Source organism: Equus przewalskii, chromosome 5 (genome assembly GCF_037783145.1).
Source record: "Equus przewalskii isolate Varuska chromosome 5, EquPr2, whole genome shotgun sequence".
NCBI lineage: Eukaryota > Metazoa > Chordata > Mammalia > Perissodactyla > Equidae > Equus > Equus przewalskii.
The window spans coordinates 28756145-28769474 of NC_091835.1; the positions used below are offsets into that span (position 1 = coordinate 28756145).

At 40.0% G+C, this 13330-nt stretch overlaps 1 protein-coding gene across 8 annotated transcripts in view; it reads right to left on the reverse strand.

The window, feature by feature from the left end:
• CECR2 (CECR2 histone acetyl-lysine reader) overlaps positions 1–13330 on the reverse strand; it is a 160760-nt gene that overhangs the window by 26728 nt on the left and 120702 nt on the right. For 5 of the 8 annotated variants that reach the window (XM_070620331.1, XM_070620330.1, XM_070620328.1 and 2 more), the window contains exons 6-8: positions 11782–11831; positions 10854–11023; positions 5114–5197 (exon numbers count right to left, since the gene is read on the reverse strand). In XM_070620331.1, coding sequence (XP_070476432.1) covers positions 5114–5197; positions 10854–11023; positions 11782–11831 — 304 coding nt within the window. The remainder of the gene's footprint in view (positions 1–5113; positions 5198–10853; positions 11024–11781; positions 11832–13330) is intronic. The other 3 variants (XM_070620326.1, XM_070620332.1, XM_070620329.1) reach the window with 1 other exon arrangement.

The following is a 13330-nucleotide window of genomic DNA, read 5'->3' on the forward strand; positions in this document are numbered from 1 at the left end:
GGCACCTAGGCTAAGAACTGTTGCCAATCTTTTTTTTTTTCTTTTTCTGCTTTATCTCCCCAACCCCCCCCCCCCCCCCCCCGTACACAGTTGTCTATCTTAGTTGCAGGTCCTTCTAGTTGTGGGATGTGGGACACCGCCTCAACGTGGCCTGACAAGCGGTGCCATGTCCGCGCCCAGGATCCGAACCCTGGGCTGCCACAGCAGAGCACGCGAACTTAACCACTTGGCCACGGAGCCGGCCCCAACATTTCTGTAATTTTATCTTAAAAATGAGATAAGCAAAATATTTGTATAAGTAGGTTTAAGCCAACATTATTTAAAATGGTGAAAAACTGTTAATATCCTAAATGTTTAATAATAGGTGAAATTATATAATCATCACTATGCAATCACTAAAAATTCTGTTTCTGAGGAATATCTAATGTAACATGAAAATGCTCACAATGTTCAATAAAAAACACAGGTCACAAAATAATATTCAATATGATCCCAGATTTGTAATAAATGCATAAATGGCCTGCAGCAAACATGTAAAAATGTAAATAGTGATGATTCCTGAACTGTGGGGATTTTTCTACGTGTCATCTCCCATTTTCTTCAAGAGCATGGACATTCTTTTGGACCCAGAACAATCACTTCCCAAGTGATCTGGGGAAAATCAACTTGTATTACATGTTATAAAATGATCTAATTTTATTAACTTTTTACTCCCTCCACTATGTGATCCCTGTTAACAGTCTAAAATTAAAATGTTCAAGTACCAAAAGCTTAGAATTTTTAAATTTTAAGGTGATGTATTAAAAACTGATGACAGCTGAAGATATTTTGATAACAATGAAGCAGGAATTTTAAAACTTGGGAAAATCATAAATGTAAATGATTACTGCTAAGTCAGAGGCTCTACATCATTTTAAAAGATATGTAAAGATTACCTCAAATAAGTTTTTTTAACTGAAGTGAAAGTCACATAAAATTAACGATTTTAAAGTGAACATTTCAGTGGCAATTAGTATATTCACAACGTCGTGCAACCACCACCTATACCAAGTTGCAAAGATTTACAGCACCCTGAAACCAGCCCCATTAACCAGTCGCTCCCCGACTCTCCCAGCCCCTGGCATCCACCAAAATGCTTTCTGTCTCTACGGATTCACTTACTCTGTGTATTTCACATAAATGGGATCATACGATATGTGTCTAGTTGTTTTTAAAATACATTAACATTTGTGCTAAGCAGTTAAGATGTAACAATTGAGTCACTCGAATTTATAGCATCTTAAAAAATAAACTTAAAGCTCCCAGAATGTCCACTGAAGCTGAGGGGCAAGAAAGGAGGTCAAGCCCCTGAACTGGCACTGGCCTGACTACCAGTGCCCACCGTGGCCTCTTTCCTGTGTTTCCACCCCAAACTCAACCTCCACTTCTCACTCCACCTGTTCTCTGATCACTTTCCCCAGACCTCCTACCCAGCAGTACTGCTTCATCACTTCTTCAATAGAAACCTTCTCATGCCCTTTTCTCTTTCATCATAATGTGTTATAATTTCAGCAGTTCCCATCTGATATGAATTTAACAATTATTTTATATAAATTGTATCATATACATCTGAAAAAAATCTATGTTGTGCACCAAGGGTCTGTCTTAAAATTTCTGTGCTAATTTTCAGCAGCTCACCACCCCTGGGTAAAGCAAGTACTAATGAAAACACTCACCACTAAAGCCCAGGACTCACCAGCCAAAGATACTTCCAGTAGTGTTTTAAACTTAAACAGTTTGAACACTAATAATTTAAAAAACAAGTACAACCAAGTGAACAAAAACTGTACAAAAAACTGAAGAGATAAAAAACAGTATCTTACACTGCAATTTTTTCTTTCTTTAAATGGAGTCAGTTGCAAATGGGGTGTGGGTTGGTGTTTAAAGGCTATATAGGCGAGAAAGAGGCCCGCTAGAATCAAGTAGGGATTTTAATGAGAAGCACTTTGAAATACTCTACAGGACTACAAATAAAATCTCCGGTTGAAGCAGGGCCCAGGCCTCCCCTTCCGTGCTCCCCTCCCCCAAGGGCAGGTCATCAGACTCCCTGGCAGCCTTGCCAGCTTTAGCAGCACACTTGAGATTGTACCACCACAATGAGCTCCCGAGCAACAGCAATGTCCAGATCCCCTGGTAAAAATAACCCCTGCAGCCCCAATCCCGGGGTTCAGAGAGACAATCTCTCTCCACTGCTATGTTCTCCAGGAGTCACAATTAAAAGACTTTTGGAGGCAAGAAGATTGGACTCCTGGGTTATCACTATCCGTCAGAAACCCTGCCTGTAAGGCTTTAAAGGCCTGAAGATTTTCTGCTGTTTAAACAAAAAAGCACAAAACTCTGCCCACACTAAGGTTTTCTGCAGTATATTTGGTACCATTACAGATACTCAGAGTCTCTATAATTCCATGGTTACCTGTAACTAAAACTAAAGAGAAGGGGAAAAAAAGAAAGGAAAAAAGGAAAAAAATCACTCCCAAGAAGAACTAAAAGAAGAACCTTTTAGCGTTTGAAGCTAAGCTTTTGCTTGCAGCAATGAAGAACTTTTGGTCTGTATTGAGACAACTGTGCAATCTGAAATGTAAACGAGGGCACTCAGGCCAGAGCGGTCAGAGCAGGAAGGAGAGCTTCCAAAGAGGTGCTGGTTCCGAAGTGACAGAGATGGTGGAGAGGACCCGAGAAAGCAAGAGGAACCAGAAAACCATCTGAGAGCTGTGGCTGGCCATGAGCCATGAGGGCCATTCAGAACCAGCTGCTGCGCTGGGGAGAGCGAGGGCGGTCCTTCTGGAGCTGCCAATCCAGAGTTATTACATGTTGGGCAATTTATCCCCTGGCAGAACAGGTATATGAACTGAAAAAAAGAGTTGTCCAAATATACTGAAGTAAATACAAATCTATAGTTTCTCCCTTTTCAGGGTAGAACACACTTAGTTAATGCCATCATCTCTGTAATGTACTATCACATTGTCACTTCAATTTAAGCCATGAAAACATCACTGCGGGACAGGAAGAAGGTTCCACACTGTAAGGCCAGCCAAAGACATGGTCTAGAGTCAACCCAAGGTAACCCTTGCTGCGACCACTCCACTGTTTAGTGTTCGGTGAAATGTAAAGCTGCAACAAGTGAAGTGGTTAAAACGTGGAGAGAGCATGAGAACTGGCCAGCACTGAGTCTGGACATGAGAGTTAGATTAGCAATCAACAGAGAAAAATCTTCTCAGGTAAAAGACAAGAGTGAGAGGGGGAGGTGTGCGAGGTGGAGGTGTGGGAGCGCAGGCAGCTTCTGCAGCCCTCAGAGTGAGAAGAGGCCACCCAACACCCCCATTTTGCCTGCCTCTCTCTTATTCCTGGCCTCTTCCTTCACTTTACTCTCCTATTTGATTCCATCATCAAATATATCCTTACCTGTGATCCAGGGTCCTTAGGCCTCATTCCACTCCCATCTTGCCAAATTTTAAATCTCAGTAAATATAAGTATCAATTTTGTCCCTTCCTATAAGTGTGATGCTAGATAAAGTCATTTAACTACTCTGAACTGTCACAAAATGAAAACACCAAACAGTTGGCTCTTGGATGCTGCTTGGTAAATCCTTTTAATACCTAGTTGTTGCCCCAAATATCCTCTTTTCACCGAACATTGCATCTCAACTACCACCTGATGCCCTGTCTGTCTTCAGAGAACAGACGGACATCCAACGTGAACTCCTGATATTTTCCTTGCCACCTCAAAAGTTTGTCTTTACATAGGAGAAACGTGAGCAACTCTACTCCATGGCGAACCTGCTTGTAGGCCCTTCACCTTACGAGTCAGCAACATCCACGCTCCTCACTTGGATATCTTTCATGTCCATGCTATACCTCCAAATTAGGAAAAAAAAGGAACCTGCCACAAGCTCTCCACAATCTTGCCTCTTTACCCTTTCATGATTTGTTTTCTCTCATCATCATACTTCTCAAAAGGACACAACACGATAATCAATAAGAATCCATCTTTTTATTAACTAGTCAACTTCTTGCAACTTGAACTTTCATAGCTACCATTCTCTAATGAAATGTTTTTACGGCTCAAAGGTCATCTCCTCCTCTATTCCAGACCCCGCATTTCCAATAGGAGGGATTCTAACTGCCAGTGCCTGCTGGAAGGACTGCTCACTAACTGCTTTCTTACCTTCCAGTTTTTCCCTACAAAATCATTTATCATGGAGTGACCAGAGACGTATCTTCCTAAAACAAAGATCGAATGATATAACCTCCCTTACTTCTGCCTGCCTATGGAAGATATAAGCACGATAGTCAGGGAACTCCAAAATCTGTTTCAGCCTTTTCTTCCACTTTACATTATAGTATATCTATATGCTAGCCACATCCAAATACACGCTGCTCTTTGACCATATTATAGTCACGTGTCGCTTAACGACAAAGATATGTTCTGAGAAATGTGTCGTCAGGCAATTTAATTGTTGTGTGAACATCATAGAGTGTACTTACACAAAGCTACACGGTAGAGCCTACTACACACCTAGGCTATATGGTACTAATCTTATGGGACCACCGTCGTACATGTGGTCCATCCTTAATTGAAACAGCATTATGTGGCGCCTGACTGCATGCACCATCCTCTGGGCTTTTGTTTTCATTACTCCTGCATATTACTCCTCCACCCTCTCTGTCTACCATCAAAATCTTAGCCAGCCTATCGGGTTCAGGTGAAATATAGCTCTGCCTGTCCCAACTCTCCTTTCTTTGGCCAGCTCCAATTCCTTACCTCTTTGCATTCATGAACTTCTATTACATATATATTTACTATGATACTTATCATTCTGATCTATATGAAATTAAATATGATGTGCTTATCATTCCAGGAGATTGTAATATCCAAGAGTTTGAACTCATGTCTTATTTTTATCATTCCTTCTCTTTCTAGAAATGCATTTTATGTATAAGAATGCCCTATAAAGGTCTGAGATTTTAAAAAATGATGTAAATAAAGAATTAGGACTAAAAGGAGTACACAAAATAAAATGGAACAATCCTTTCTGAACACTTAAAATTCCTCTCTACTGTCACACACACTCACCTCTCGCTTGATGGATTTGATGAACAGGTGGTCAGACATCCACCTAGGTTGCAACTCTGCCTTTGTGCGCTGTAGACGCTTTTCCTATGGTCAGAAGTGAGGAAAAGAAAGGAAGAGATAGATTAGGGTGTTCTCAGCTTCTGCCACTGCTGCCGCCAGTAGAAAAGTGGCCTTTAAGGCACATAGGTGATGGCTTTACCTACAAAGGGCCAAAGGTATCCTTAGGACAGTCAGTAAAGATGACTATTCAACTCCACAAGGTACCAAGCCAGTTTATTCTATTAAAAAAACAAAACCAGAACAACTCATAGACACCAGGTGTCTCCTTTGTCAATCTTTATGACTGGCAAGAAATACCCTTAACTGTTTGTTTAAACATTTAAAAAAATATTTTGTTTCAAATTATTAAGGGAAAGCCATGCTTGATCACCTTTAGTTGACAGGAATGGCTCTGAAAGAGGGCGTCTAAGCAGCAGACGGCAGAGATCCCTGTCGAGGCGGTTCAGTGGCAGCAGTGAGAAGTAAGAGGAGCTGCCCGGGCTGGGTCAGAAGGAGTAAGACAGAGAAGGGAAAGACTCACCAGCAGGAATCAGAGCCTGCCTGAGAGGCTGAGCCCTGAGAAGTCTGCAGAGGCTAGAAAGTGAGCGCCATAGGGAATTCAGAGGAGGAGTGTGAGGACTGTCTGAAGCTAGGCAACCATTTTGATGGCCAATCTAAGTTTTGTTTCTGTGGGATAAGCCCCATAGCTTCATCGTTGTGAAGTACTATTAAGAGGTAGTAAAGCAAGGGTCTTGAAGCCGAGTAATTTCTTTTCTTTTTCTCCCCAAATTCCCCCAGTACCTAGTTGTATATTATAGTTGCAGGTCCTTCTGGTTGTGGTATATGGGCCGCCGCCTCAGCATAGCCTGATGAGCAGTGCCATGTCTGCGCCCAGGATCCGAACCAGGAAAACCTGCGGCCGCCAAAGCGGAGCACGCAAACTTAACCACTCAGCCACCGGGCCGGCCCCTAAGATGAGTAATTTCTGTGGCTTCAGTATCAGTATCAGCACTATCCAGGTTTGGTTCTGGCATCACTTAACCAAAAATCTTCAGACTTGAAGAATCAAACAGGTAAAGCAACAAAGGATAAAAAACTCAATGAAAACAGGGGTGGTTTATACATTGTAAACATACTGCACAACAATGGCAGTTGATTTAATGAGACAGAGCGTTAGAAAGCTTTTCTGTTATGAGAATGACTAGGCCTACTCAAATGCAACCCCAACTGTCCGAGGTGCCATGAGCCTCCTTTTCCCAAAAGCTACCCCAGCAGTTTTCTCTAATGTGCCTGTGAGCAACCCCTCTACAATCTTTAAGACCCCAACAGGAAGAGTCTTCAACTTAAAAAAAAAAAACGTAAAACCTTACCACGGAACTCCCTTTCAAAGAGATCATGCCAGTTTCCCTGCCACTAGCAATAGGTCAATAACAGTCTGGTTCCAACTGCGCCAAATCAGATGAAAGTTACTATCAAGGAAAAGTGGTGTTCTTGATACAGAAGGTGAGCTCCTTTTCCTCTGTACTTTACTATCATCTTTGGTGTGAATTATCTATACCCTTAATCAATTTACTTGTTAAAGATCTAATGCTTATAAGCTGTCTAAAGACTACTGTCTGTAAGATTAGCAAAAATATTTTTACTCGTCTACGTCCCCTTTATTTAAATCTTACCATAAAAATTTAACTTTATATGGTCAAAGCAGGCCTCACCTCTGATTCTCTTATTCCTTTAAAGTTTACAGGGCTGTCACATCTTTACAATTCATCCTATCTGCTTTACCTCTCTTCTGACTTGTACTCATTTTGGTAAGAAGCGTGGACATAGTTTTCTACCAAAATTTCTCATCGATTATCCACCACCATAAAAAATGGAAGGGACCAAGTGCCCAGTGACTGCTAAGTATTACACCAGGTACTATGATGACGTGGGTCTTTTCATTCCCAGAAAAATTCTGTGGAGTTATGGCCTTTTGTTTTACTAATGAGAAAAGTGAAATTCAGAGATATCAAGTAACTTATCCAAAGGGATAGCTAAGAAAAGGGCAGCACTATAATTTATAGAAGCTGAAGGGAAAGCTAGTCACTCCCACCATACCACACATTAGCCTTCATCCATCGTTCCAGGTGTCTGTGACTGCTTTACATACTACATTTTCATACGCAAGCATCACATTCTATTTTACTGATATGCGTCTCAATTCCAGATTTGAATCATAGGTTTTCTTCATTATCAGAGCAAACTACTTTTGGCCAAGACAAGTAGGATGGGTAGTGGTAGGTTAACACAGTTAAAGCAAGGGATTTAGAAAATGTATATACTTCAAGCACTTATTTTAACAATGTAGAAATGTTCCGTCACTCACCAATCCTACATGGAGGGCCCCATCGAGAGGGGTTTCCTGAGATTCTTTCATATAAATCACCCTCTTACTCCTTTATTTTTCCCTCTAGTTTAGTTTTTTTTTAAGTGAAAGTGAGATGTTAAGGACATTTGTAATCCAAATACAGAAATCTTAAGATTTTAACAATTCTTTCCCATCCAGTCTTTACTGTTTTACCCTAATTTGACAGTCAACTTTTTAGAAGCAACTGATCTTTAATGATTTTTTTAATAAAAACTTTTTACAGAAATTTTTATGCTCATACTTTATTGGTTTCATGATATTTAATTGTGTAAATTCAGTAATAAGTTACAATGGATACAACAGGTTGGCAAAAATATTACAACCGTTGATGAACATAAAACTCTGCTGAAGGCCAAGTTCAGCAGACTGTGAGGAGTTCATACTTGTGTCCCGCCTTGAGTAAATCCTTTATGATAGCTGGTCTATTAAATGAAAGCTCCTTGAGATGCTTCTAACATACTGATCTATGTGGTTATACATGGTAGGACTAGTTATCCCACTGCTCCCACCTTATAATATTTACATTCACCTGGTATTTAGGAGGAAAATCTTTATCATTCTAGGATTTGGCTAAGGTTATAATGAATCCCAATTTATCTTGATGAATACTGACACCCAAACTTAGTCTTTCTTTCCAGAAAGAGACGTCTTAATATATTTACATTGAGACCTCAAAAACATGTCTAATAGTTTTGTAGCTTTTTCTTTCTTATCAACTACACACAACTCTAGTTAGATTCACAGCAAAATTTGTCTTGTTGCTACTGTAAATGGGTTTATTTTCAGTGATATTTAAACTTTAGGATGCACAAGAGTCACCTGAAGAGCTTTTACATCTGCAGGTTAACAGACACCACCTCTGACCTTCTGGCGGGGCCTGGGGGCAGGGCATTGACAGGAATCTGAGCTTTTACTAAGCACGCCAGGTGATTCAGATGCAGGACATCTAGTTACTCGGTATTATTACTAAGTTCTAATCAATCGACTTTATAAGTGGATTTACATTACTCCAGGCAAAACATTCTAAAACTTTGCCTCTTCTCTTCTTTTTTGTTATATTACACTGGACAAGACTTCCAAAACAATATTACCAGCACTACAGACTTAGGCTTAACCCTGCTGGGTTCTGAGTTGTTACTCTTTAGGTGAAGTGATGGTTTTACTTGTCAGTATCAAGGAGTTGATATTTATACTACTGAATGAGGAGAGTGTGTTTAATTTTCTGAGGAATAGGGATCTAAGACACCAATACTATATGAACAGGTTAGCTACCTATTTCTTCATTTTTGACATGCTTGGAGATTATCTTCTCTGGAAGGTTTAGAAAATTTTACCTGTGAATAAATCCAAATAATTCTGGAGCTTTTCACGGGATTCTTTTGTGAAAACTCTTCTTCCCCAATGACAGGTCCGCTATGGTTTTCTATTGCACAATTTAGATTCTCTTTTTTTGGTAATCAACATCCCATTTCACTGAGGTTTGCAAATTTAGAGCACTGCACAGTTCTCAAAATATCAAATTTATTATTTCTTTTTTTGGTTTCTGATTTCATGGTTCTTGAGAATTATATTTAAGGTTTATCTTAATTTTTTCTTCTCTTGCAAAGAGTCAATTCTTGAAATTTTTTGCAACAAAACCATCAGCTTTATGCATGTAGGTTTTTTCCTCTTAGTTATCCTATCCAAAAAAATCTCAGGTTGAACATTGCAGTAAAAAAGCAGAAATTATAAAAGAAGGCTTAAGCATGTTTAGATATACGCCTTATAGATGATTTAATGTGCCATCATCAGTCCTAGCAATAAAGTCACATAAAAGATTACATAAAGTTATAAAACCATCTCTATAAAATAGTTAAACAATTAGATTATATATTTCAATTCTTGGAAAAAGCATCACGGTGAGCCACAGATCACAAAAACTACGTGTAATTATAGTGTATGGAATTAAGTATATTGATGGGGAAATGCAGACTTTTTTGCTCATTTGTGATAATGTAATTCTTTTTGTGTGTGTGTGTGTGTGTGAGGAAGATTGGCCCTGAGCTAACATCTGTGCCAATCTTCCTCTATTTTGTATGTGGGATGCCAACACAGCATAGCCTGATGAGCAGTGTGTAGGTCTGCACTCAGGACCTGAACCTGCAAACCCTGAGCCGCCAAAGCAGAGCATGTCAACTTAATCACTGCACCACTGGAACGGCCCCATGAAAACGTAATTCTTGAAGCACTATTTGTAAGTTCTCGCTATTAGAGAAAGGTGAATTTCCAGAATTTTCCCTAAAGCATCAACTTGCTTAATGGTTAGAAATATCATTGGATTCACAACAAATTAAATAATATATTTATCATTTTTTACTTCTCTAAAGGTACTGCAGCAATAATTTATAAATACTTTCTCTTCAGATTTCATGGGCAGGTGGTCAAGTTTTTGTCTTCTATTAACATGTATTAACAATCAGGAGTATTAGAATTACGAAATAAGCAAACTGAATAATTATTGAGCATCTGCCATAGAAAAGGCATCACACAGGTGTTGTGGGGGTTTAAAATGATGAGTAAGACATGGTCCCTAATCTGAAGATGCTTAAACAACTCACAGTGAAATTAAGTGAGGGATGAGGAAACATGTTAGGGAAGAGAATCCTAAGATTGGGAGAAACGGGATGGCTCATGGAGATAGCTTTAAAATGGGGCTTTTGAAATAGTATTCGAATGGGTGGGGCAGACAGGGGAAAGATGTTGGAAAAAGTCATGAACTAGGGTGTATATGTATGAAAATATAGGATGTATGGTTTATGAAACAAATTGCCTTGAAGCTGGAGGAGGCGACACATAGAGCTCAGGTCCAGTTGGGAAAAGAGCCGGCACTGGAGCGACAAGGATTCTTCAGAGCTTGCTGCTTAGTGGGAGAGAGGGAGGCCATAAGAAGACAATTTTAAAAAGCTGGGAGCATATACACAGAGGTACGCACAGGGTGCTCTGAGAGACAGCTGCAGGCTCAGGGAATGTTTCCTGAGGAATGTTACAGAAGGAAAGGTGGCTCCAGATTTGAAAAGCCCTTGTGGTACTGGGGGTGGGGGGCACTGAGGACTTCTTGGGGTAAGGAGAATTAAATTACTGACTCACAGTGAAGGAGAGTGGGTAGCATGAGGTCCCCTTTTAACACTCCAGATGAGAGAAGATAGAGGCTATACCACTTACAGGAGACAGGTGAATGTATTCAAAACCTCTAACGAATAATCCTTACGTAACATGGCTGGATTACCTCCTATAGAGGGAGGAATCACCGCATACCTTCTGGGCAATCATGTTACAGATTTCAGGCAGGAAATCCTCGCTGAGGAGCTTATAGAGCTGCCGTTCTCGAAGGGAGGTCCGCTCCCGAAAACTCTCTGTGACCTGTCTCCATTCTTCTTCTGTTTGGCAAAGGAGCCACCAAGTGCCTTGACCCGGCCCTTGGGATCCTAGAAAAGAAAAGGATGGGTTCATTAAATAGATCTCACTAGGAGCTTTTTTCCTATTTATTCTCAATTTCATTTTTACCCTGGGTCATGACCAAAACTAGGCAATCAGAAAAAACGGAGACCTATTACTTTTTAAATTTTAAGCTTGACAATGTATACTTTTGGTTTTCCTGTTACTATCACTATTTACCCCTAAAAGTTAAGATTGCCTACAGGCAATACAAATATAACTTTTGTGACCTTCATAAGATAGATTTTAATATCCTAAAAATGCTTAAATGTATTTACTTTCCATGCAATTGATTTTGACTTGAGGTTTGGCAGTCTTCCTTGTTTCATTTACACTGAGAGTGTAAACTGATATCTCCTGACAAATTTATGCAATCTGGATTACAGAAATGAAATCTAGGTAGGAAACCAGTATACTCCCTTATGCAGTTAAGCATTCTCCATTAAAAAGATAGCTCTTTGAGAAGTTGCTCATTCATCCCACTGTTTGGGTGTCTATTACACTGAGTCCAGGTAACAGGATACAAGTGGAAAGACCTGGTCTTTCCCTCTAGTTATTCATCAGAGGGAGAGATGGGGACAGGATGAAGTGTGAGGAAGAGAGAACTGGAGGGCAAGGAGAATAGTTAGAAGGTCACTGCAATAACCTTAACTGCTTTGTATGACTCTGGAAAATGAGAGAGTCACCATCATAATATAAATCAACCATGCTTACTTAATCCTTTCTAAACTCCAGCAAAGGTCATTACCATTTCTTGTCTGTGTCTCAGATACCAAGGAGTTTTCTTCTGGCTTTTCACTGAAACACAGGAAAAGGAGGTACCAGTTAAAACAAAGACATGTTCAAAATTGTTCTGTGCTTCCCCCATAAGGCAGACTCAATTAACTTAATACAAGGAGAGTGGTGTGTATGTGTGTGTGTGTCAGCGGGGCAAGGTCAAGATAAGGAGGGGCCGGCCCTGTGGCCGAGTGGTTAAGTTTGCACACTCTGCTTCGTGGCCCAGGGTTTCACTGGTTCAGATCCTAGGCGTGGACATGGCACTGCTCATCAGGCCATGCTGAGGCAGCATCTCACATGCCACAACTAGAATGACCTACAACTAGAATGTACAACTATGTACTGGAGGGATTTGGGGAGAAGAATTTAAAAAAAAAGAAGAAAAAAACCAGATTGGCAACAGACGTTAGCGCCAGTGCCAATCTTTAAAAAAAAAAAAAAAAAAAAAAGATGATGAGTGACTGTCCTGAATAAACAAACACCAGGATGTAGGTGTGTTGGTATAGAGAGAAGGACTGCTGTATAGGAAACCAATGTTATGCTAACATCAATGAATAGAAAAATATTAACTTTTAAAACATTTTTTTTTGTAATCAAACAGTTAAGTGTTAATAGTTAAATGCCGAGAAAAAAAGAACTATAGGGATTCCAATATCCTCCTCACTGAGGCAAGGCTGCCCTATAGACAAGGCACATTTAACATAACCTCACATACAGCAGAGGGTAAGAACATGCGCTCTGAAGGCAGACTGGCCCTGTTCAAGGCTTGTCACTCACCACTTGACCTTGGGAAAGCCAATTAACTTTCCTGTAAAATGGGGCTATTACTAACGTCTACCTCAAAGGGATGTTGGGATTAATATAAAATACAAAGTACTCGCACAATGGCATTAGGTATCACTGCCATTTGTATTCCCGAGTCGTACAGGACATTCTCTGTGGACTTTTTTGGGGGCTTGCTCTCAATTATCTAAAGCAGTACTCTTCTACAGAAGTTTCTGTGAAGATTAAAATTTCTATATTTTTGCTGTCCGATATGGTAGCCACGATCTACATGTGGCTACTGAGCACCTGAAATGTGGCTTGTGTGACTGAGGAACTGAATTTTAAATTTTATTTAATTAAAAAATATGTATATACTGTATTGGATACAGAGCTCTAAAGAGTAATACCACCAGTAGAGGGTAGTACAAGTCCACGTATGTTTGCTAGAGTGATTCTATATTCCCAACACTTGAATTGTTGGTACTTACAAGAAAATGGAGATAGGCATAAAACGGCTTTCTGAACACAGGAGGAGGTGTGGATTGCTAACAAGATCCAAGCACAGAGGCCACATGTACAGAATACGATCAGAGACATTTCTCACCAACACTGGTAGGAGGAAAGCTGCCAGCTGCAGCCACGTTCCGGGAAGTTAAGTGGAACGCAGATTCTTATATGTAAAAATATCAAATTCTGATTGATTTATTCATAATCTAATTCCTAGCAAACACTTCTTAGTGGTTAATAAGCAACAC